The sequence below is a fragment of the Erpetoichthys calabaricus genome, chromosome 8 (genome assembly GCF_900747795.2).
Source record: "Erpetoichthys calabaricus chromosome 8, fErpCal1.3, whole genome shotgun sequence".
Classification (NCBI taxonomy): Eukaryota; Metazoa; Chordata; class Cladistia; order Polypteriformes; family Polypteridae; genus Erpetoichthys; species Erpetoichthys calabaricus.
This window is the reverse complement of record NC_041401.2, coordinates 78824694-78849556: the sequence shown is the minus strand read 5'-3', so window position 1 is coordinate 78849556 and position 24863 is coordinate 78824694. Positions and strand designations below refer to the sequence as shown.

General features: G+C 38.0%; 2 protein-coding genes across 8 annotated transcripts in view; one reads left to right on the top strand and one right to left on the bottom strand.

Moving 5' to 3' along the window:
* rcc1l (RCC1 like) overlaps positions 1 to 16296 on the top strand; it is a 122160-nt gene extending 105864 nt beyond the window's left edge. Inside the window, exons 1-12 of one of the 5 annotated variants that reach the window (XM_028806909.2) lie at positions 1380 to 1488; positions 4055 to 4372; positions 4479 to 4608; positions 6115 to 6243; positions 6987 to 7053; positions 9904 to 9955; positions 10176 to 10260; positions 11005 to 11186; positions 11368 to 11455; positions 11809 to 11982; positions 12420 to 12505; positions 16068 to 16296. In XM_028806909.2, coding sequence (XP_028662742.2) covers positions 4067 to 4372; positions 4479 to 4608; positions 6115 to 6243; positions 6987 to 7053; positions 9904 to 9955; positions 10176 to 10260; positions 11005 to 11186; positions 11368 to 11455; positions 11809 to 11982; positions 12420 to 12505; positions 16068 to 16145 — 1377 coding nt within the window. In that variant the 5' untranslated portion in view covers positions 1380 to 1488; positions 4055 to 4066 and the 3' untranslated portion in view covers positions 16146 to 16296. Of the gene's footprint in view, positions 1 to 1379; positions 1489 to 4051; positions 4373 to 4478; positions 4609 to 6114; positions 6244 to 6986; positions 7054 to 9903; positions 9956 to 10175; positions 10261 to 11004; positions 11187 to 11367; positions 11456 to 11808; positions 11983 to 12419; positions 12506 to 16067 lie in introns of those variants that run through there. The other 4 variants (XM_028806910.2, XM_051930950.1, XM_051930953.1 and 1 more) reach the window with 4 other exon arrangements.
* Positions 1 to 24863, bottom strand: part of castor2 (cytosolic arginine sensor for mTORC1 subunit 2) — a 186724-nt gene that overhangs the window by 85524 nt on the left and 76337 nt on the right. Inside the window, exon 9 of one of the 3 annotated variants that reach the window (XR_007935657.1) lies at positions 21904 to 24793. The exons of 1 other annotated variant lie outside the window; for it this stretch is intronic. Coding sequence is in view for 1 of the 2 variants with exons in the window: in XM_028806911.2 (XP_028662744.1) it covers positions 24728 to 24793 (66 nt within the window). In the remaining variant the exon portion in view is untranslated. Of the gene's footprint in view, positions 1 to 21899; positions 24794 to 24863 lie in introns of those variants that run through there. One more of the 3 variants, XM_028806911.2, reaches the window with a different exon arrangement.

Here is a 24863-nt window from a genome sequence, read left to right as displayed (position 1 = left end):
CATTGTCAATTTGTATAATATTGTGATATTTTACTGCTGAATTACATGCCGCATTTGTATTTATTTATAGTACATACAGCTTGCACAGGATGTGTTCTAGTTACTTGATACTGCTTCATGGAATTAAGACTTATCATCCTAAATGAAAATCCAGCAAGATACAGCATGGATAAGGCAATCCCTTCGAATACCAGGAACCTCAAAGAAAACAATAATAATAACAATACTCAATAAATGAATAAACGAACAAAAAATAAAAGTTGCTTAAAATCAGAACAGCACCAGACACCTGCAAAGCAGAGACTTTCCATTGTATTTTACTGAGTGTTGTTGTGGTTGAATTAAAATTATTTTCCACATGTGGGAATCAGAATTTTATTTCAAACAATGTTGATTTAATCTACAGTATGCTGAACTTCCAGTGACCAGTATGAGAGTGTGAGCAATTAACACCAAATTTAACACACCTGCTCCCCATTCACACCTGAGACCTTGTAACACTAACGAGTCACATGACACCGGGGAGGGAAAATGGCTAATTGGGCACAATTTGGACTTTTTTCACTTGGGTGTGTACTCACTTTTGTTGCCAGCGGTTTAGTCATTAATGGCTGTGTGTTGAGTTATTTTGAAGGGACAGCAAATTTACACTGTTATACAAGCTGTACACTTACTACTTTACATTGTATCAAAGTGTCATATCTTCAGTGTTGTCCCATGAAAAGACATAATAAAATATTTACAAAAATGTGAGGGGTGTACTCACTTTTGTGAGATACTGTATGCATTTATTTCGTGACTTGTCGTTTGTTTTGTATTATTATTATTAGATCTCCCTGTGCTGTAAGATGAAAAAGTGTCACATTATTACCTGTACGTTCCTTTCGAGAAAATTGAACATATTAGATATTTAATTATTACTTCTATTGTGGCTCAATCACTGCTTCTTTCTGTTATTAACAACAAAGATATTACAAATAAAACACCATGTAAATTAGAAAATTTACTATATACACGCTAACATGTCTTTCGACGATAACAAAATAGTGAGAAGTCAAGCAAAATGATACCTGGGGCCCGAGTTGCCTCGAAAGCTTGTATATTGTAATCTTTTTAGTTAGCCAATAAAAGGTGTCATTTTGCTTGAGTTCTCCCTATATTCATAATGGCTAACTGATTATAACAAAACGAAATTTGTGAAAATCGTTTGACAAATAATAGTATTACAACTGATTAAAATAACTCCACCTGCCTCCACCTATGTGTCTGAATTTAAAGGCGTATCTGGACCGTACTGATATGGCAGGCGAATAAACGTATCAATCCAAATCTCCTCCGTCGAGCTCGTTACGTATGTACGTATGGCGTCATGTGAAAGGTCAGAGGGTAACTCCGGGTCACAAACATGGCGGCCTCGTTGCGGTGCCGTGCTCATTTACTGCTAAAACGGGTTTTCTTTAGAGAACTGATATAAATCCGCAGCCAACGGTAAGGCTGGAGTGTGTAAACTATTCTATCTAAATGTTAAGATTTATTTTAACAGCTGACAGGCAGACTGCATTAGATTATGTAGCTATAATGACTCGAAACCCTTTTGTTTATGAATACAGATTTTGACATTCGCTCTTGTGTGTACGAGTGTCCGTGTATGAGATGCAGTAACGGTACCGTGAATTTCTGATTTCATTTAGGTAGTGTTTTTGCCAAAAAAGTTTACACTAAATTACATATTTGTGTTTAACGAAGCTCTCCATGGTACAAATGGAAAAAGTAATAGTTCTGAGTCAGACGAACTGAAAAGATTTTGGGTCTCTCTGTGCAGGCTGAATCAGGGTTGAACCTTGTAGTACCAGAGCCTGCATCAATCATCGTGTCTGCCAGGTCTTGAGATGTTGGAGCACAAGTGCTGGTGTCTGTGCACTTGGCAGGAAGGCGACTGAAGGTCCAGGAACTTTCAAGGTGTTTGATTCACTCTTTGATTCTTTATGGGAAAGTTCACATTTTTTAAGACACTGTGAGTCTGTGTACTGACACGAAATGAACAGAAGAGTTGAGTTCATGGAACAGTGCCTTAATTAGATAAGATAATTTGCAAACGGTCCATTATTGTTTACTCAGTTTGTCTTTTGTGTTATGCTAAACTTACTTGGAGATCAGAAACAATTAAGTGTTATGGATAAGCAAAAATAGAGAAAACCAGGAAAGAGCAAGTACTTTTTCATGGCATTGTACTTGACCGCTTTTGGCCTCAGTTCTTCTCCTTCCATTAGTTGCGCCCCATTGGAGTTCTACAAATAAAGACTTCAGACTTGACAATCCATTTAACCAAAACGTAGTTTGCAGGTGTTAAGGATTTCTGACAAATTTATCAGTTAGCCCATCGGATACGCCCATTTGTGTTACGATTTAAACGTTTTCATTTGCTAAACTGCTGATGCTTTTATATTAAATTAAAACATTGTCTAATTTCACATTTTAAGATAAATCAACTTTATAAATGAACAATCGATTTATCTTTCTTATTACATAATGATTATGAGTCAAGTGAAAAAAAATCACATTTGAATTAAAAATGAAATCATATTCTGATGCGATCTTGTTGACTTTTTATAAATGTACAATGTTTACCAATGATATCCACTAAGGTACAGTGTCCGTGTTATGACATTATCAGAACAAAACCTGGCCTTGTTCCTCTTTTAAAAGTTAATAATAGCCCTTCACAATGTATCATGGCAGAGCTCGTCTCTTCTCAGCTTCAGTTCGAGGTATTAGTTAAGCCTCACGTCAGAGAGCCCCATGTTTGCATCTCACACTATAAATCCAGCAGCAGCCTTTCATCAGGGTGGAATTAAAGGAATACTCCATCCAAAAATTACATTTTTAATGTTACTTATCCCACGTGGTTTGTTGTGATGACCGAGAAGAAACTGAAATCTCATGGTTTAATGCAGAATGGCTAGAAAGAAGTTTGACATAAAGAAGCCAATGGTGACCATTGCTGTAAAATGGCAAACAATGTGAAAAATATCCCACTTTACTCGTGTCGCATAATCCAGTGGTTGTCAGATTCAGTCCTGGGGTGCCACACTGTGGCTGCAGGTTTTTGTTCTAACCCATTTCTTCTCTTAATTGAAACCTTACTTCAGTTAAACAAGCTGCCATTCCCCAGTTTTTTTGTTTTTAGCAGCCATCCACAAATTACAAACTGGTTATGCTATATTGTTACTGAATGAAACAGGAATTTATCTGTGTTAAATGGGTAAGAATTCATTATTTTTCTTTTTTTAAATAAATATATTATGTTTAAATGTTCTGGATGTTCAGAGAGTTGTTTAGTAATAAGCACACTGAAGTAGCTGCACCTTTCAGAGTCGTTTCTGCTGGTGTCTGCTCAGCTTTTCATTAACTGTCGATATTCAGATACAATGAAGAAAGCAAACTGCACAGAAAAAGCGAATTAAAGAAAGTAAGCAAACAATGTAAATGTGTCTTAATTTCCTTCAAGTGTAAATCTAACACTACGGCACTTTTCTAAATGCAAAATAAAAGGAAAAAATGGTTCTTCTAATTAAACAATGAAATCCATTAAAGTTGACAATGACTGACTGACTGAGAATCTGGTTGGGAACAAAATCCTGCAGCTACCAGGGACGGGGAGGTCTGAACGCTGACATAATCCACATTCCAATTATCCAGTAGTGTGCTCTAAACTTCCAAAAAAAGACATGTTTTTTTGTTAAATAGACACATCTAGAGTAAGCAATGTACTGTACATCATAAACAGGAAAGCCCCATGGAAGTCAGGTTTGAATTGAAGACCTGTCTTTCCCCCTCATCCATTGGTAAAGAGTCCTGTCTTCAATCTCCTAAATCTCTTTATTCTTTTTTATTGTACATCTTAAAATATTTGAAGGAAGCTGTACCATAAACATATGCAGTTATTCCCGTTTACAGGTTTGCAGAGTGCTGGTCAAAACTGCTTTCACCTTTTCATTTTTTTATTGCTATCACACAGTCATTCTGATCTTTTTTCTCCTTTTCACTTCAGCAGAGAGTGTCAGACATGGCCCTGGCAAGGCTGTCTGTACTTCACCGGGAAACTTTCAAAGCTGTGGTGAACCAAATCAGAGGCAAGACTACCAAACAGCGCTACTCCCAGAGCAGATCAGAATTGGCAGACCCTCATATAGGTGAAGAACCAGTGTACAAGTATGTCGGTGAAAGAGTTAGAAGGAAGCAGCGCATATTTGTCTGGGGGTTCAGTTACACAGGAGCTTTGGGGATTCCCAGCTTTGTTGTGCCTGACAGTGGCCGAAAGAAACCCAGAAAGTATCAGCTGAACCCTTACAGACTGGAAATGGATGCTAAGGTGAGTATCAGGCAGAGGACATAACCCTGAATTGGAGGTTACCAATTGTAACAGTGGACAACTTCATGTGTGGTGTTGCGGTATATCTTGGCCTTTTGTTCTTCAGATCTCTTCAGCTGCTTGTGGCTATGGATTCACACTGCTGTCTTCTAAAACACAAGACCTCAATAAAGTGTGGGGAATGGGACTCAACAAAGACTCTCAACTGGGCTTCCAAAGCAGCCAGCGAGATCGTAGTAAGTATCGAGGGCCCCCCATAACAAACCTCCATCTGAGGATTGTGCTGAAAAACACAATTTGGTAATTAACGCAATCTGGTTGAATGAGCACTTCTAAGAAATAGGACTCTGATAATTTGCTTGTCTAACCAATCTTCTGATTTTAACTCTTTTAAAACCTACTCTTTATAATGAACTGGTGCCAAGTTCAGGGTGGAGCCCCAGGCTGTTATCACCCAGAATTGGATGAACATGGTGTATTAATCCAGGTGTGTGTAGGAGCTGGAGGTTGGGACAGGGCTGATGTGATGATACTCACGTAGAAGTGTGCCATTGCAGTTTAAAATCTGTGCCATTCACTGAGTAAGGGGGATTCTGGCTTAGCTCAGACCTCACAGATCACATTCCTGAAGTAAGACAGCTCGGTTAAGAATGTTGTGTTGCTTTATCATCGGTTCCCCAAAATCTTTTTTTTTTTTTGGTTCATAATCCCTGACTACAGACGGAAGGATTTGACCACATTCAGGTCTTGGAGTCCTGTTCAGTGGAATGAAAGTTGGAAACAGTGGTTTAGAAACCTGAGGTCGCTTTTTAACAGTTTACTTTGTCCAGCTGCAGTGGTGAGCATCTGTTTAGAGATGGCTAAAACACAATGAACTGAAGTAAGAAATGTTTTCTCAGGGTGAGAATAAATGGAAAACATACCCTCCCACACCCCCACCCCTTTCCATGATAAAAGTGAAAAAAGCTATTGCACATTTGCATTAGGATGAAGTACCAGTCTGTCTTAAGATAGCGAGGGAGAGAATGTGAGCTTTCATGTTTCCTTGGCCCAATTCGATGCTCTGTCGTTCTGAAACCCCTTTATACTGCTGAATGTGGAGTTGTTTATTTTGGACGCTTTCATTTCTTCACATTTGTGGTATTCACCTACACCTCTACGCTCTGTTCAGTGTGAGAATTAAGAAGTACAGTGATGTATGGTTCTTATGTCTGAGGCATTTGAATGCCACCCAGGTATCCCCTAAAGTAGTCCTTCTGTGGGATGAGACCCATGGCAGTCATCACCTTGGATTTTCATTTGTTTTGGTCATCACAACAGTCTGAGAAAGCCTGCTGTGCTGGTTCACATAAGACAGAGGTGAGCAAGGCAGGCCCACCCAGTACTTTATGGAATATTTAATTGTTTTTTTGCCAGTGTTGCCCATGCTGTGCAGGAGAGTGTGATATTCTTTCTACCTTTAACTAAGCAGGACATCATGGATCATTTTTACAATGAAATAGGTCTACCTGCCCCTTCTTTTAGCTAATTCACTAAGTCTCAGAAGCCATTATGACATAAGGTTTACAGAAGTGAAAAGGAAAATTTTCTCTGCAGCCATGATAACTAGTGGCATTGTAATAAGAAATGAGTTTTAAAGTACAACATGTTGCCAATTTCCCGTGCAAAGAAGTGCTGCCTGTCAGACTGAAGTGTTGAGCACTTGAAGCGGTGCTGATCCCCGTGTGCTTTTTGGCCCGTAGGTCAAAGCTACGAGTACGTCCTTGAGCCGTCACCTGTCCCACTTCCCTTGGAAAAACCTCAGAAAAGCAAAGTCATTCAAGTGGCCTGTGGCCGAGCTCATTCACTAGTCCTCACTGACGCAGAAGGAGGTAAGTAGCTTGTATCTTTTTTTTTTGCTGCACTATTTCAATACATTCATCAATGTGCTCTGGACATTGGGCCTCTGCTGACCCCTAATACTGCTGTTGCTGCGTCTCACTGCAACTCTTACCATTTGTTAGTGTTTTTAACTTTTGTAATCTGTCTGTCTTAAAAAGTGGTTTCATGTTCTGCACCCCATAACATCACCCCAAGTGAATAGTTAACCTCTCAGTTTTGCATGTTCCACAGATTATGGTGTATGTTTATGCACTTTTATTTGAGTTTAGTGAAGAGTTAATATCAGCAAAACAATTTACAGATTATTGTAAAAGATGAGTGGGTTTTTTTTTTCAGGATTGTTTTCGTGACCCAAGTAAACCTTCCAGAGTGTCCAAGTCTGTACTAATGAAATAAAGCAATGGTGCAAAGCCAAGTATTACACCAGTCTGTATGTATCACTGTATATACTGTAGGTCCTTGGTAGTACACATCAGAGCATTTAAGTGAAAGAGTTTTATGTGCCATTCTGTTTTATTTTCTCTGCATGAACATGTTTCATTGGACCTGTAAGGTACAGCAGACATTTTGTGATCTAATAAAGGAGAGTAGTGTACTAGGTAGTTCAGACATCTAAAAGCATAAATTACAAATTCAAAACTTAACCTGCATATTGCCATTGTTTAAGTTGGGCAACTGATGATTCACATTATTATCTGCTCATTTTTCTCAGCTTCTTTGTTTTACCTTTTAGTATTTAGCCTGGGAAACAATGCATATGGGCAGTGTGGACGGAAGATTGTGGAAGATGAAGTGTACAGGTATTTGTGAAGCCTCACTCGCAGTAGCAGGTTCTTGTGTATTTTTGTGTGTGTGTGTATACATATATATATATATATATATATATATATATATATATATATATATATATATATATATATATATATATATATATACACACACATATACAGTACTGTGCAAAAGTTTTAGGCAGGTGTGAAAAAATGCTATAAACAAAGAATGCTTTCAAAAATGGAAGTGTTAATCATTTATTTTTATCAATCAACAAAATGCAGTGAATGAATAAAAGAGAAATCTAAATCAAGTCAATATTTGGTGTGACCACCCTTTGCTTTCAAAACAGCATCAATTCTTCTAGGTACACTTGCACACAGTTTTTGAAGGAACTCGGCTGGCAGGTTGTTCCAAACATCTTGGAGAACTAACCACAGATATTCTGTGGATATAGGCTTCCTCACATCCTTCTGTCTCTCCATGTAATCCCAGACACACTCGATGATGTTGAGATCAGGGCTCTGTGGGGGCCATACCATCACTTCCAGGACTTCTTGTTCTTCTTTACGCTGAAGATAGTTCTTAATGACTTTGGCTGTATGTTTGGGGTCGTTGTCCTGCTGCAGAGTAAATTTGGGGCCAATCATACGCCTCCCTGATGGTAGTGCATGATGGATAAGTATCTGCCTGTATTTCTCAACATTGAGAACACCAGTAATCCTGACCAAATCTCCAACTCCATTTGCAGAAATGCAGCCCCAAACGTTCAAGGAACCTCCACCATGCTTCACTGTTGCCTGCAGACACTCATTATTGTACCACTCTCCAGCCCTTCGACGAACAAACTGCCTTCTGCTACAGCCAAATATTTTCAAATTGACTCATCAGTCCAGAGCACCTGCTGCAATTTTTCTGCACCCCAGTTCCTATGTTTTCGTGCATACTTAAGTCGCTTGGCCTTGTTTCCACGTCGGAGGTATGGCTTTTTGGCTGCAACTCTTCCATGAAGACCACTTCTGGCCAGACTTCTCCGGACAGTAGACGGGTGTACCTGGGTCCCATTGGTTTCTGCCAGTTCTGAGCTGATGGCACTGCTGGACATGTTCCGATTTCGAAGGGTAATAAGCTTGATGTGTCTTTCATCTGCTGCACTAAGTTTCCTTGGCTGACCACTGCGTCTACGATCCTCAACGTTGCCCATTTCTTTGTGCTTCTTCAAAAGAGCTTGAGCAGCACATCTTGAAACCCCAGTCTGCTTTGAAATCTTTGTCTGGGAGAGACCTTGCTGATACAGTATAACTACCTTGTGTCTTGTTGCTGTGCTTAATCCTGCCATGACATGAAACTGTCTTCCACAACCTCACCTTGGTAGCAGAGTTTGGCTGTTCCTCACCCAGTTTTAAGCCTCCTACACAGCTGTTTCTGTTTCAGTTAATGATTGTGTTTCAACCTACGTGTGACATTGATGATCATTAGCACCTGTTTGGTAGAATTGATTGATCATACACCTGACTAGAATCCTACAAAATCCCTGACTTTGTGCAAGTGTACCTATAAGAATTGATGCTGGTTTGAAGGCAAAAGGTAGTAACACCAAATATTGATTTGAGTTTGATTTTTCTTTTGTTCGCTCACTTTGCATTTTGTAAATTGATAACAATAAACAATCATTATTTATATTTTTGAAAGCATTCTTTGTTTACAGCATTTTTTCACACCTGCCTAAAACTTTTGCACAGTACTGTATATATATATATATATATATATATATATATATATATATATATATATATATATATATATACTATACTATATGTTTATATCTACTCTCTCTCTCTCTATAAGAGAGAGATAGATATATATAAAATCCTAAGCCTGAAAGTGCAACAATTTTGTGCAGTGTTTTTATGTGACATTTTTTGTCACACTATAAATCAGGCTTATTTTAAAACCTACGTATATATGTTTGGTGTCATTCTTTTCAGAATTTATCGAACTTTAATGTGATGTTGTTAGATTTTCAGATTCTTATTCTGTTTTTAAATTATAAACTAAAAAATATCAAGAACTCATGACCCGCGAGAAGAGACTTTGTGCCAAGAGATTTTAACCACACCCGGGGCCGGGAATAAAAGACAGAGTAGGACAGCTGCTGTACAGGCTTTTAAATGTTCGAAGTGCTGTGTGAGTTGCAGACCACACAGCATGGCAGCAGCAGCAAGCTAGCAGCTATTCGAGCAAAGAAGAGGCTAAAAAAAAATAATAATATATGTTTCCCATTGTATTACCATTTAAAAGGGGGTTTTGAAGGAGCAACCGCATCTCCTTGGGGTGCTTTCAGCCTCCCTCTTCACAATGTAAGCGGCAGAGACGTGAAGTGGCCGGTACGTAGCGCAGGCGAACCCCCTAGTATATATATGTATGTATATATATATACACAGATATTTGCAGCTGGAGATCCACAAAGGGAGAAAATGAACCACGTATCATAAAGTAGTTTTTATTCCTGAGCTTTTAGCCCCTACCAGGGGCCTTCATCAGAGGATAATGCTTAGACTTACAAGAATCAACGGCAATATATAGCAAAAAATTACGGGTCTGGTTATTGGTTGTAAAGATTTTATTTATTATGAACATGTTTTTCTTAAGTTTGCATACACTGGATTTATGACCAAATGTCTGTTGATGGCGTTCTCATTTGATAGAGAGAGATATGTATAAATGTAGATATACAGTGTGAGGTCTGTATGTTGTTTTATATATATATATCTATAGTTTAGATATAGATCTAGATAGAGATATTTTATTCTTCTCTCTTAGCCACGTGTGAGATGCCTAATAGTGCTGTGTGTCATTTTTGTTGTCTCCTTGGACAGTGGCAGCCGTGTGATCCATAAGGTGCAGGGGTTTGACAGCAGAGTAGTTCAGGTAAGTCGTGAAATCACTGGGGATTTGGTGAGTAATGTTAGCTTATTTATGATGCACTATAACCACATGAGTAATGTTATGGACTGAAGGAAGAATGGCAGCATGAAGTATGAAGAGGAACTCAGTAATGTATTTTTAAAGATTGACTAAATGGAACAGAGTAAAGTGCAAATATTTCCATGTGGTTCAAATTATGTTGCCTCTTCTCTCTAATTTCTAGGTGGCTTGTGGGCAGGACCACAGCCTTTTCTTGTCTGAAACTGGCAAAGTATACTCTTGTGGCTGGGGTGCCGATGGTCAGACCGGTACGTTCTTTTAAAACAACTTCTGTTAGTATTACAGGTTGACCATTGGTTAGCTGTCCTGCCTCACAGATCGTGTTTTGGGTTCAAATCCCACATCTGATCACTGTCTGCAAAAATTATTCCTCTTTCCTTTTACTCCACAGTCATGTCTGTCAGGTTATTTAGCAAATCTAAGTTGCCCGAGTGTTGCTGGGTGTGAGTGAGTGTCCTGTAATGGACTGGTGTTCCTTCTAGGATTGCTTCCTGCTTTACATCCACTGCTGCCTAAATACATGCCATCCCTGCTGCTCCCTGATTTGGATTGATCTAGCCTGAGAGTGGTGTGTTTTGTTTTGTTGTAGTTAGTATTGTATATGAAGCAATGCAAAGTCTGTTTAGTTTTTAAATTCATTATTAATTGGGGTTATGTTGTTCTAGTCACAAGGACCTTCAGAAAATGTTTATGAAAATAGCATAATGTATTATTGAAAATTAAAAGAACATGTCTCAGGAGGAGGATATCTGCTTACACAGTATATCCAATTATAAAATCAACTTTCATGCCTAAGAAAATCATTGTTTGAAATGGTCTTCTGCCCGCACATAATTGGAAACTGACATAAAATTTTATGCCACTGATTTTTTTCAACAAAGAGGTGGGCAGCCTGTGTTCCCTGTGTCAATTGAGCATAGTGCAGCAGATGCCAAAGAAAAAATTTTGTACTTGTTTAATTTTTTTACTTCTGCTATTGTTTCGTATGTTAGGTCTCGGGCACCACAATATGACAAGTCAGCCTCAAAAGCTGGGTGGTGATCTGGAGGGTGTTCAAGTAAAGCAAGTGACAACTTATGGAGACTGCAGTTTGGCCATCTCCCAGGAGGGGGAGCTGTTTGGCTGGGGAAATTCAGAGTACCTACAGCTTTCTGCCATCACAGAGTCTACTCAGGTACTGTGCTGGAATATTTGGAAAGCTTAACCTGAGTGGTGAATGTAGGGGGCTGAGTTTTTGTAAGAACTTCTTTTAGTACTGTCTTGGCCTGATGACCTTGCCGAATTCTTATCTTTACATGAATGAATGCAAATGCAAAGCCTTATATGAAATAATCGACTCACCTTTGTGCCTGTAGGTAAATATCCCACGGAGGCTGCCTTTCAGAGAGATGGGGCGAGTAAAACAGGTAGCCTGTGGAGGAACCCAGGTGGCAGTGCTCAGCGGTGAGTCTCCTCTTCATTGCTGGACTGTTTAATCTACAGATGAGGTGCCAGTCCTAGCCAAAGTGCAAAGTAAAACAGTCAACGTCAGCGCTCCGTATCTTTGACCCTTTTGTTGAAGTTTATTTATAATTCACATTTGCATTGTGTTCAATTCAGAGACAAGTCCCTTAACTTCCTTGAATTTGATTTACATGTGATGCCTTGTTAGCCCAAATTGTTACAAAGTTCAAATAAATATATACAGTAAGATGTATATCTTATGTTTTCGTGTGATGTATATTAATGGTGTTTGTTACTGTTTTCCACACCTTCTGTGGATGAACTGTCTTATATTATTTGTGTTTGTCCTGCAGAAGACGGTCATGTGTTTGTGTGGGGTTATGGAATCCTGGGTAAGGGTCCCAACCTGTCGGAGTCCAGAACACCTGAGCTTATTCCACAAAGCCTCTTTGGTGGTTCCGAGCACAACCAGGATGTTTTTGTGACTCAGATTCGCTGTGGACTCAACCACTTTGCAGCCATCACAGGTACAGAGCAGAAACATAGCACAAATAAAGTTACGTGTTGATATTCGTATTAGAAATCCAGCACTGACATAAGTTTCAGATTTTTTTTCACTAATATATTTTTTTTGTGGAGTAAAAAGAAGGTTTATTGTTTCTGCTAAGTGCCTCCTATCCATGTAAAATTTACTTAAGGGGTCACAGCTAGCAGGGTTGTCTGTGCACAAGTCTATTCAGTTGGTTTATGCCTGGTCAAAGGCCCCCAAGCTGATAGCTTCGGTGGCTTTTAAAGGATTCCGACACCTTGGTGCCACAGGAACAGAACTAAAAAAGGAGACCCACAGTTGGCTGTTGCTAAAATTCTTTGCAACTATGCAATAATTTCATTCAGGTTTGAGCATCTCAAGTGTGCTTATGTAAAAATACAGTTATTCCTAAATGTTAATATGTTATTCTCACAGGCCAAGGTGAGCTATTCGTTTGGGGCAAAAATCTCAGAGGCTGTCTGGGTGTTGGCAGGCAAGATGACCAGTATTTTCCATGGCGGGTAAGAGATTTTACCATTTGGTAATTGGGTGTGCAGATACTTTTTTGATATTTTTCAGCTTACGATTCCTCCAGTTACATACAGTGCATCTCCATAATTTTTCTAATATGGTTTTCCAGCATTCCACTGGCTAAACACGGTAAAGGTTTTGGCTGACAGTCATTCCCAGACCATTGACCCTTGGTTGCTGAATTGGTATATGTATATTTTAAAATTTGATACAATATTTGGCATGTATGGTATGGACAGTAAAGCCTCCACATCTGTTATGAGCTGACCAGGACTTGAAGAAAATGTCAGTACGTCTAACACAGCTAATTAAAAAAAAAACAAGTCCAGTATTCAGCATAAATGAGTACACCCCGACTCCCCCCAACATAAAGGTCTAAATTATTAATATTACAATTCACAGAAAGAGAAACAAAATTTAAATTTATTAAACATATACCCCGCTCAGAAAGATGTCGCCCCAATGCCTGTTAAATAAATTAGACAACATTGCCTACTTCAGTAAGTGCATCCTTGTATGTAATATTCTAGTATTCTGTGACACTTCTCGGCATTGAGTGTACAAGTTCACGGCGTATTGTCATGTCTACCTTGTTCCACTCCTGGAGGGTGACCTCCTTGATGTTTGATGGGGAGTGCCCCACAGGTGCTCAGTAGGACTGAGGTCATGTGACAAACTTTGTCACTCCAGCATTTTCCCTTTGTTCTCCCTTAAGAATGCAGCAGCGGCTTTGGAAGAAATTTTGTGGTCATTGTCTTGTTGAACATTTACTTGATGACCTATCATGTGGAAATTTTGCAGGACATCTGTGCCTTCATGGTACCAGTGAAGTAGCACACTTCTCCGACCCTTTCAGCATTTCCCCAAACAGGAGCTCTACCAGCACCATGCATCACAGTGGGAACCATGCCCTTCTCATTGTATTCCTCCCCCTTGTGATGCCATACGTTTTGGGTGCCATCTGTTTCAAAAAGATTGATTTTGATCTCCTCAGACCAAAGAATGGATTCCCAAATGTCTCTGCCTTTGTTAATATGGAACTTGGCAAAGACTAAACAGGTCTCCTTGTGCTTTGCTTCAGCAGTGGCTTCCTGCATGGACGCCAACCATGCACTTCACTTCTGTGCAGGCTGCATTTGAATGAATGGTGCCAGTTTGACTTTCCACCAGCTCTGAGTCCCATGCAGATTTCTTGTGTTTTTCTCTGTAAAATACTTTCATCATGAGGTGACAGCGTATGACAATGACCTGAATACTTCAGGGTGATTGTCACAAGTCCATACTGTAGCTGGCCTAATAACAGTAATAAACAGTTCTGCTTGTACCATTGTCTTCTTCATTAATTAGTTCAACACTTTTCAAGTCAAAGTTATTTCTTCACAATCATGGTATTTATTAACTTTCCACATAAAACTGAGTTGTAAAGTGAAGCCTTTTTTTTATTTAATAAACTTTAAAAATACCTTTGTCTTTCCTTGCAGCTTACAGTGGGGGCGTAAGGTTACACAGGTCCATAGATGAGCTAAAAAGCCTTAAAACTTAGTAAATACGTCCAGTTTGAAGCAGAAAAGGTGTTTAACTTAAGAAAACAAAAGGAAACTAGAAATAATTATTTTATCCCTGATTCTTAGAACTATTTTTCTTATAGCAAGAATACACTTCATGTGTGATTGTCTGTTTACTGTTGCTGGAGTTTAGATGTAAATAAGGAAGTTAATCAGCACGAATAACCAAAGTGTCTGAAGTTGTTAGAGCAATTTTGTCTTTCAAAATAAATTGTTTGAAAATACTCATATCCAGGGTATAAACACACTTATAAAACAAAGCGTTTATAGTTTCCAAAGACTTCCTTCTGGTAACCACAGTACCTTAAAGCTATGGCTTGCAGCCCTTTGGTTGAATGTGAAGAGCTACTGAAGGCAGACCTGCCATAAATAAGAATCTCCTTACGGTCACACGGATCCCTCATGAATCAGTGTGTAAAATAAGCATTTAATATGCAAAAAGTAAGATCAATAAGCCGACTTACTCTAATGAGAGCAGCCCATTTGGTCCTTCAGGTGTTGATCGTTTCTTCCACTTCAGTTTTGGAAAATGGAAAAAAGTCTCCAGAACTGTGTGACTGAAGATAGCTGAAAATGTGTCTTCATCAGTAACACAGTGCAGCCTCACTTAACAAGGTGGCCTCATCCCCTCAGCAAGGTGGAAAGCAGCACTCTTCCTCAGTGGCCATTACTTCATATTTCTAACACCAATCGCCACTTGTTTGTTGCATTGCTATATCTTCTAGTTGCATGTTTTGCTCTTTCTGTCTCCCTAATTCTGCTCTCCGTCTGTTCTTTCCTCTGGGATTTGTTGGAGTTCTTACCAATATATTCTGGCACATTTAAATGTGATTCAATGATTATGCTAAACATATCCTCATCTTCATAGTCGGACATCTTGCCAATTTAAAATAATTGCTTACTTGTATAAATTACGACAGAACACTTACCAGAAAGGAACTTGTTCTTAAAATGATAATAGCGTGTGTGGCATTCATAAAACAAGTGAAAGGAAACTGAGCCCCCCGGGGGGATGAGAGGTTGTGGTGTTGGGGAGAGACAATCGGCAAGGTGAGGTGCAGATCCGTTTTCTTTTAAAATGGCCAACTCTCTCAAATATTTTATTTCTTTCCTTTCTAAAGCTACACGGATACATGGGTTTACAATGCATGTATAATACAAAGCGGCAAATTAATATCCAAAACATTCTTGCCTTAAAAATTGGATGCATTTGGTAAGTTTAACCCATTTAATGTTTGTACCATTCAGCTCCATTGTAAACTGCAAGAACAAAGTATTTTTAAAATTTATGAAAAACGCTTCACTTTAGAATGTAATTTTATGTGGCAAATTACTACATACCACTCAGGTGAAGAAATAACTTCAATTTGAAAGTATCTCACTTATCCTGCAGCTCTCCAGACACTTCTGCCCACAGTACGTAGGTGAAGTACGACTCTTAATCGAACGTGAACTGATCCTAACAGTGCGAGTGCGATGGTCCAGCAGGCTCATTTCATGATCAGGTGCTCTTGCGTAGCCTCAGCAAACACAGGCTGGAGCTTCCTTATATAGTTTTGAAGAAGGTGTACTCATTTTTGTAACATGGCCTTCTATCAACAAAAACTTTCCTGATTCTAATTGACTTGCCTTACTGGTACCCGGTGCACCAGTGGTGTTGACACGCTGCCATCATATATAAAGAGAGCGAGCTGGATTTGTTAGCTTTCAGAGGGGGGTGTACTCCTTCATATTGAGTACTGTAAATTTAAGAAAATATGCCAGTGTTGACCTTAGCAGCATTAAAAGAAATCCTATGGTGTTTTATGAACTTTGCAGAGTTTTGGTAAAAGATCCTGCAAATGTAGGTATTGTTCCATTCAGACACACACACATACATGCCATTTAATTGCTTCACTAACTTTAACTGTCACAAATGCAAAGCTCATTAAGTGTTTCAGACACTGTGGAGCCAAGTGTGACTTTGGAGACATATGATGTGTTTCAGGTGACTTTGCCAGGGGAGGTGGTGGATGTTGCATGTGGAGTGGACCACATGGTGGCAATCGTCCAGTCGCTACTCTGAGAGTCCACGGGAAGACGAGTTCTAAGAAGTAGCGGCTCCCAGACCTCCAGCTCAGCTCTTATGTGTGCCTTTTTATGTTGTATGAAGATAATGTTTGTAAAAGTGTTTGGTTATATTATTTTATAAAATAAATGCTGCTGAAACAAAAGGATGAGATGCTGTTGCCTGATTTTGTTCCACTTTTTTCCTCTTCTGTCTGCTAGTGCTGTTGTATTACCTTCTTTGCTATATTTGCACATTTATAGTTTTTTCTATTTTATGTTTTCAGTTTTGTATTGTCTGGCACTGCGTTGCTGGCCCTTTTATGCAGAAACTTCTTTTCAGTGACAGTAAAGTTGAATTGAACTGTAGTAAACCACCCAAATGACACAATAACTCAAAAGAGTTGGCCGATTATTAGATAGATGCCCCTTACATACAAGGGGCACATGTTCTCAAACTTTTGATTTTTTTTTCCTGTCAGTTTTTGCCTTTACTCAAATTTTAGTGTAAACAGAAGTCTTGTTTGATTGTATTGTCATTAGCTTTTTTATTTCCTTTTGTACATGACATTTCATTTTCAAACCTTCACTCTTGTGCCCACTAATGAACTACTACCTTGATTTGACACGCAAGTTGCCGATTTGAAGACAGTAGTGTAAAGTTCTTCTGTCTTTAGAGTTCCACAGACTTTGAGTTTGCCTGCTGCAGTTCACTAAACACGTACAGATGTAGGCAGTTAGTTGAAGAAATCAAGTTGATCTGCAGTGAAGAGCTGATAATTCATAGTGAAGTGTTCACCCGTCTCAATGGCCAGTAGACTAGAAGTCTTGCAACAGCATTCAGACTCAGGAACAACACTTCAAAAGGCAGGTTTACAGTTGTGAGTACATAAAACACAAGAGTTTATTATTGTATTATTACTTTATTAATTATTGTATCATGTATTTGTGTTATTTTATTATTATTATTAAAGTGTGTTTGAGTGTAGCAAGTAGACTACAAGCATGTGTAAAAAAAATAAATAAATAAAAGGCCAGCAATGTGAGCACTTACAAGTTGTACCTAAGTGCACTGTGGCATTCTTTTGAGTTAATAGAGTTAACAAAGCTATTGTAATAATCATAACCTGCATGTCCTTTTCCATATGAACTGTAATCCTACTTTTGGCCCACCACTATATATTAAAATGAGTGTGTATGGCATACTGTTCAAAAAAATGGCGTACTGGCCTGCCATTGACTTCTTAACCACTACACAGCACATCCCGAGTAAGAAAGAAATACAGTAGATGGCCTGGGAGTGCTGCCAGTGAGGCTCAGTCTGGCATTACAGCACTTAGCATTTGATTTCTGGGTGATATTTGGAGAGAATCTGACATATTTATGAGAAGACAGTGTCATCTGCTACAGTTTTTATCTATGCATGATTTTATATTATTGAAATTTGCTTTATACATGGAAAAGAAAAAGGGCCGATTTAGTAAGTTTGAATACTGCAAGTTATAATCCAACACCATTTGTAGTGATGCAGTCATTAATGCGAACAAAGAAACTCTCTGGAGTTTGCACATTGTTCCTGTGGTTGCTAATTTCCTCCTGCATCCACAAGATGTGCATTTTAAAGTGTTCTGTCACCCAGAATGAATGAGCGTGCCTTAGAGTCGCTGGCACCCTTTGTGCCATCACTCCACTACTGCACCCAATACTGTCTTGATGGGCCGTGGCCCACCCAGAACACTGTCAGAGAAACCGATGTCAAAAAATAATTTACAGTGCCTGTAAAAAGAATTTACCCTTTTGAGTTTTCACATTTTTAATTATAAAACATTGAATCATCGGGGATTTCATTTGGCTTTTTTTTATACTTGTCAACAGAATAATTGTCTTTACAATGGGGGAAATGTTAAAAGTTTTTGTATCAAATAAGAGTTGTAATATTTACTTTTTTTTTTTTTTAATTACAGGATAATTAGACAAGCTGTAGCTTTTAAGTGAACAAACTGTGTGACTAAAACACGGACATCGAACTCCAGGCCTGGAGGGCCGCAGTGGCTGTAGGTTTTCTTTCTAACCCTTTTCCTAATCGGTGACCAGGTTTCACTGCTAATTAACTTCTTTTCCCTTCAGTTTAATAGCCCTGTTCTTAAGGATTTAGTCCTCTGAATTAATTCTTTCCATCATTAAATGGTAGCCAAACAGAAATGAGACATGAGTTGACAGATGACCAGCCAAATTGGGGCTTCAAACTCCAACCAGTTTCAATCCAACCAATTTCTTAATGAGAAGCCACTTCTTGCTGTTATTTAAACTCATTATTTAATTCCTCAGCTTGTTGCTGCTCTCATTCAGCTACAGCAGACATTTCCAAAACTGTTGATTTTCATTTTTTTCTAAAAACACCGCCAAAATGTTTTCGTGACCTTGGAGATAACCTTACCGAGACCTCCACCTTTCTTTATTTTCAGATATTGTGTGATGGGCACAGGTGAGCTGGTCATGTGGCGGCTTGTTTTGGGTCTCATTGTTTGGCTGCTAATTAAGGAAAAAGAAACAAGGAGCCGGAGTCAAGTTATATAAGCAGCCAAAAATGGGTCACTAATGAAGAAAATGGTTAGAATGAAAACCTGCAGCCCTACAGGATCAGAGTTTGACACCCCTGGACTAAGACTATAACTAAAGTTGGGCGAGAATGACAACAAGAATAATGTCTAAGCTACACAAGGATAACAATCTTAGTATCCTGAAGTGGTGAAGTCAGAGTCCAGACCTCAATCCCACTGAGAATTTGTGGCTGGACTTGAAACAGGCTGTTCACTCACAATCACTATGCAACTTGATAGAGCTTTAGTAGTTTTGCAAAGAAGAAGGTAGAAAACGTGTAGTGTCCAGATGTACAGTGCTAACAGAGAGTGTCCACAGGCATCAAGGTTGTCATGGCTGCCAAAGGTAACTCTGCTACTGTAGATACTGACTTGAACATTTGTGCAATCAATTATTTTGTTTTAGATTTGTCATTAATTTGGATCACTTTGCAGAGATGTTTTCACGTTGACATTAAAGCCCAATTAAATCCAGTGTTACTCAATGTTATAACACAATAAAATTTGAACACTTTCCAAGAAGTCAGTACCTTTTTATAGGGTCTGTACATACTGATTATTTACGGGACCCACATATTCCAAACAGCAGACATGGGGAATTGGAACTTCCCTGCAAAACTGAATAGAACACAATAATCATGCACATGCCCACACTCACCCATACCAGGCCACATTACAATTGCCATTTCAAGTGTCATTTGGACCTGGAGGAAGACCCACACAGATATGGAGAGAACGTGCAGATGGCACACCAACAGTAACCAAGAATTTGAACTCTACTACACTACTGAACCACCACTCCAGTCACTTCTTGTGCTCCAAGTAAATTTATGTGGTCACTTTTCATGACATGCTAGAACCCTTCACTTGTTTCTTATTTGTTTACCTCTTGAAATGCAAGATCTCAGTTGCTGCAGGCTCCACTGACTGACAGCACCTCTCGTGTAGACCACTGCCTCTTTGAAGTGGAGTTACATAAAACTGCTGTAAAAACTGTAATGAGATCACAATGAAGCATCCATTTTCCTCATATGCTTTGTTGTAGTTAGGGTCACTGGATATGCATCCTTCTCATGCTATATGGTTAACAGAACCTGCATAACCCCCAGAAAAGCAGTAACAAGATACTTTTAGTTTATACTCATACAGTTTTTATTTTCTTTGTATTTGTCACCAAAAGGTAAAATAAGCAAATCAGAGAAATCAAAGCACACCAGCATTTTTCCTTGAGAAACCAATACATACATACCCACAGATACCTGGACAAGCGGGTAAAGGTTTCTTTCATTTCTCACTCACATGTTCTGTCTTGGAAATGTTAACTGTAATGGTGACTTGTATCCAGTGGGTCAGTTAGTAGTGTTTTACCTTCCTTATATTTTTGCATTTATCTAAAGTGCAGCATATATGCATTAACTTTCAGAGTTATAAAACCTTATCTCTGGGGCTTCTAATTCGAACTTAAACCAAAACACAGCTTATTGTAAAAGGCAACACATTCAATTTGGACTTGTGTATAATACATAAATAATTCTCTAGCATTGTGGGAAAATAAAGATAAAAAGACTGATCTAGAATACTGTTAAGAACACTCCTCTAAACTAGAGAGAGCATTTGAAAGTTTATCACCACTACGGGATGCCTTAGTACCTAATGCAAAGAAGAGCACACCTAGGATAGGAGGCCATCACTGCTGTTCCCACGGTCTACATCAGTACATTTTATCAGATGACAGACTTGGTCAAGCAGCCTTTCTTGATATGTTTGATTCCACCGATTCCCTTTCATCACTCAAAATCTGTAGTTTTTCCTTTGCCTGTTTAATAAAATAAGAGTAAAACAGAACATTCATGCTTTACTGTCATTAACTGACAACATTTTAATCAACTGTTTGAATTGTTACTTTTCTTGGATTCTTTAAGTCTTAACATTAGCTAATTAATTTCCCCGTGGGCATTCTGGGCAGAGGGTATTAATGTTACTTCTACCAGGACCCACCTTAAAGTGACTACAATTCAATTACCGAAGCTCAGTGTGGCCTAGTAAAAATGTCATTTGTCAAAAGAGAGGCCCTCACTCCCATGCACTGCAGGATAACACCCATGTTACTTGAAAACGCCACGAGACGCATCAAGGTAGACGTGACAAATTGACGTAACCAGAAAATGATCATCAGGAAACCACCCTAAATAATCTGCCCACAGGTCTCCATCACAATGGTACTGTGCACCAGCTTGGCACAATCTGGGCATAAAGGACACTGTAAGTGGAAACACAATGCAGGTTCTGTATTTTAGAAGACAACAGGTGAAAAGAAGGGCTTTTGATCTGGAATGAATAAAAATTAATCAAAGATACAAACATACCATGAAATATGATAAAGATGGTGTGTTTAAACTTTTGCATCTGATGTTTAATATTTATACTCTTTAAAACTGTAATTCTATATAGACTAATTAAAAATTAATACTCTGCAATTTGAATTTCTTTAACTTCATGTACTCATTATATAAATTTACATCATGAAAGATGCTTTTGGCACACTACTGCATTTATTTTTATTCATGTCTAACACTTAGTTTGTTGAGTTTGTTATTGCCTCTACATGAAGAGAGTCTGGAGGATTCATACTGCATTTTAAAATATTTTGAGTTAATTTTTATAAAACAAAAAATTAAACTTTCAAGTGTAAACCAGACATTAAATGAATGTTAAAATCATATTGTCATATGATATTTTAAATGTAACACGTATAATGTTTGTTTGAAACCATCCTTTGCCCACTGTTGGTTCAGCTTGCCACCCGCTATGCTGAGCATATTCTTTTAGAATGTGTTCTGCAAATCCGATGACCGCTTTATTGCACTCAAGTTAGCACAGACCTGACCACACACACCTCATTCCAGACTATAGCTGTGCATAGCAGACAACCATCAGCTTTTAATTAATGGAACGTTCAATGTAACATACAAAATTTCTAGTCAATACCTAAATGTGAATAAGAACAGAAAGACTTTTTAGAAGTCAATTGACACTTAAGATTCTCTTATGTTTATCATTTATGGAATTATTAAAACTTAACATTTCAGCTAACTTCTATGTGCCAACAGTCAGCAATGTAGATTTAATATTCACATTTTGAATATGTCTGAATATGTCCCTGTTTTAAAATAAAACTTTAAAAAAGCAAATAGCAGTGGAAGTAAACACCGTACCTTATTTTTTTGAAACAATAAACTCTTTCACATTTTATTTCCATTAGCATCTCAAAAAGCATTAATTGCTTTGTTACAGAGATCTCACAAACAGGATTACCTGTTGTTTTTGTGTTCAAATATAAGTTTTAAAATATAAATATTAAAAGGCTGCTCTGTTTTTTTTATTGAGATGGTTATTTTTTACAAGAGATTATTTTGTTTTTCAGAATTCCTAGTTAAAGTATCCTGTTTCTGTTCACAGTCTGTATGAAGTGCAAAGGCATGTTTGTGCTAGCTCTTCTAAGATATCCTGAAAAGCTCATTATTGCTACCATGGCTTTTTATACAAAGAACTGGTGTTATTAATTTATATTTGAATTCTTTTTTCAGTGAATGATGTGTGTGCATTACAAAACTTTCAAATGTTAAAAAAATGAGAATGAATTACCAAATTATTTATCACTGATATGATCCCTGTATATAGACTTGTTAACTTTTAACAAAAAATGAAACCCCTTTTCAAATGGGGAAAAATGAATATTAGGTTGGATGATGTAGAAGAGGCTTGTGGCCAAAGACCACTTAATAGTTAAAGCTATATGCTACTGTCAAAAGGAAAAAAAGTTTCCTTCACATTTAGAAATTTTAAACTGCATGAAAGCTTGTTTTTGGGGTCTGAAAGTGTTGACTCTCACTCTCAAAACTGCTCAGTTTCTGTAGATATTTAATTTAATCTAATTAATATTTTATATAAGGGTCACATTTCATTCTTGCTACTGTGAGTAGACTACAACATATTGTGTATATGAAACTCATGAATTAGCTTTCTTTAGTTGTATTACTGTTAAAGCAACATGGACAACTTAAAATACTGTCCCCTATGCCCATTTCTTTTATTTGCCTCTTAAAGTAATATGTGCATTACTTGTTATGTCAATATTTTGGAGCAGATTTATAAAATATAAGACATTGTCAGGCACTTTAAAGGGAAGCAAGCCATTCTGTAAAGAACTTACTTATCCAATGTAGCTAATAAAAAGGGTACCAATTTTATGTACTTAATGTATAATTTTTAGAAGGATTCAAATATGTTCTAAACATCCAAGGAACTGGCAGTGTAAAAGGTAAAATGTTAAATAATGTGTGTAAAAAAAAAAAAAAAAAACAGAAGATGTAAATGAACATTTTTCCAAACCAGTTAGGATGCTATAGAAACCTAATTCAAGAATTAAAGGATAGATCTGGAATCTAATTAGAAAACTGGAACAAAACTAGCAGCTGTTATTGACGATCTTGTTTTGGCACCTAAAACGGACAATACTATCCACAAAGACATTTTTGATCATAATGTGTGCTAGTGCAGCCCCATAATAAATTACATTCTGTCCCCATCAGTGCAGGACAATAAACTACTAAACATCAGAATATTGGACACCATTTAAAAAGTGCAGAATTTCTTCCATTTTAATGGACTATATGATGTTTTCAAGTTGGCTGATAGGTAAATGCATCTTCTCTGCATTATCTATAATTTTTGCTTTTATGTTTATCCGAGGAGGTACACTGTATTTTAACTCCTCCTGTCATTTTGTAAAGAATCCTGTCCTGAACAATATTTCTCTCTTCTACAAGATGCACACTGTGATAGGGAAGCTTTGATTGCTTATTAAAACACCAATTTATAGTATAAACTGTCCAAATCAGGTGAGAATTAAGCTATTGTTGGTCTCTGTTCTGCTTGACAACCTCATTCTTAAAGCAATCTGATGAGAAGCAATGGCACAAGCAGAATATGCAGAAAAGTAAAGCACACAGTACATGGCTACAAGGTTGTCAACTTGTGTTGAATCACATTAGAAAACGGCTTGAGTATTAGTCAGACTGACACCCCGATTCTTTTGTAAATCATGCTTTGTTAGACTAAACACCAGCACCGTACTCAACTCTGAGAACTGATATGTTGAGTCTTATTTGCAAATAACAATATTCAGTACCAGCACTTAGTTGTTTTTTTTCCTTCTTTTTGTGTTCTATTTCCAGTTTTGAAAATAACCTTCAATTTACCACCAGAGTTGCATGTTAGCTTTAAGTACACAAGTTTTCACATGTCAAAAGGAGCCCGAGCCTAACAAGTTATTTATTCAAATCTCTGTTATCCTAGCATATGGCTTCATTAAAAAAATCTATGAGTATTTTAGATTTACTCTAAAAATATCAATCTCTTAATTCAACCACATCTAAGCCCTCCCCAAACTAAAATAATTCAACACTGTCTGGTTTTCTCTGGGGACAGCTGGTCAAGTCTGTGTATTCAGTAATCCAGCAACAAAGCCTCAGATATAAAGTGCAGACCAGGGCCTGAGCAGTTTCCTTTGGCTGATCTCCCCTTTGGAAATACCAAGAAGTAGAAAACACCGAGTAGAGAGGAGAAATAAGACCAAAACACAAAGAATAGGCGCTTTTTCCCTCCATTCCAAATCTCCCTCTCAGCCCATCTTTCCATGCTCTTCAAAACAGGCAAGTTGGTACGGAAGGTCATCTTATTACAAAAACAAAGGCGATATGGAGGGAATTGAGCAACATTACAGTAATATTAGCTTTGGGCTCAGACAAGTGTGGCAGACTAGCACAGTTTGGAAGGGAGTGCAGAGCTGGGTAGATAAGGCCTTTTTGTCTGTTTTGGCCTTTTTTTCCTTCTTCGTTCACATAGCCTCTTGGCACTTTTAAGAGTGTTCAGTCTTTTATAGATAAAGAGCTGTATAGCAGAAGGCTACCCTTCCCTCCTAAATTGCCACCACTTCTCTTTACTTCCGTTGATCACTGCTGGTCTGCAAGGCGCTGATTACACTTTGGATGTTTTCTTCAGGGACCTGTTGGATGAAACAGAAACATAGGAAATTCTATTTAAACTAGCAGTCATATTCCAGTTCACTTCAGTAA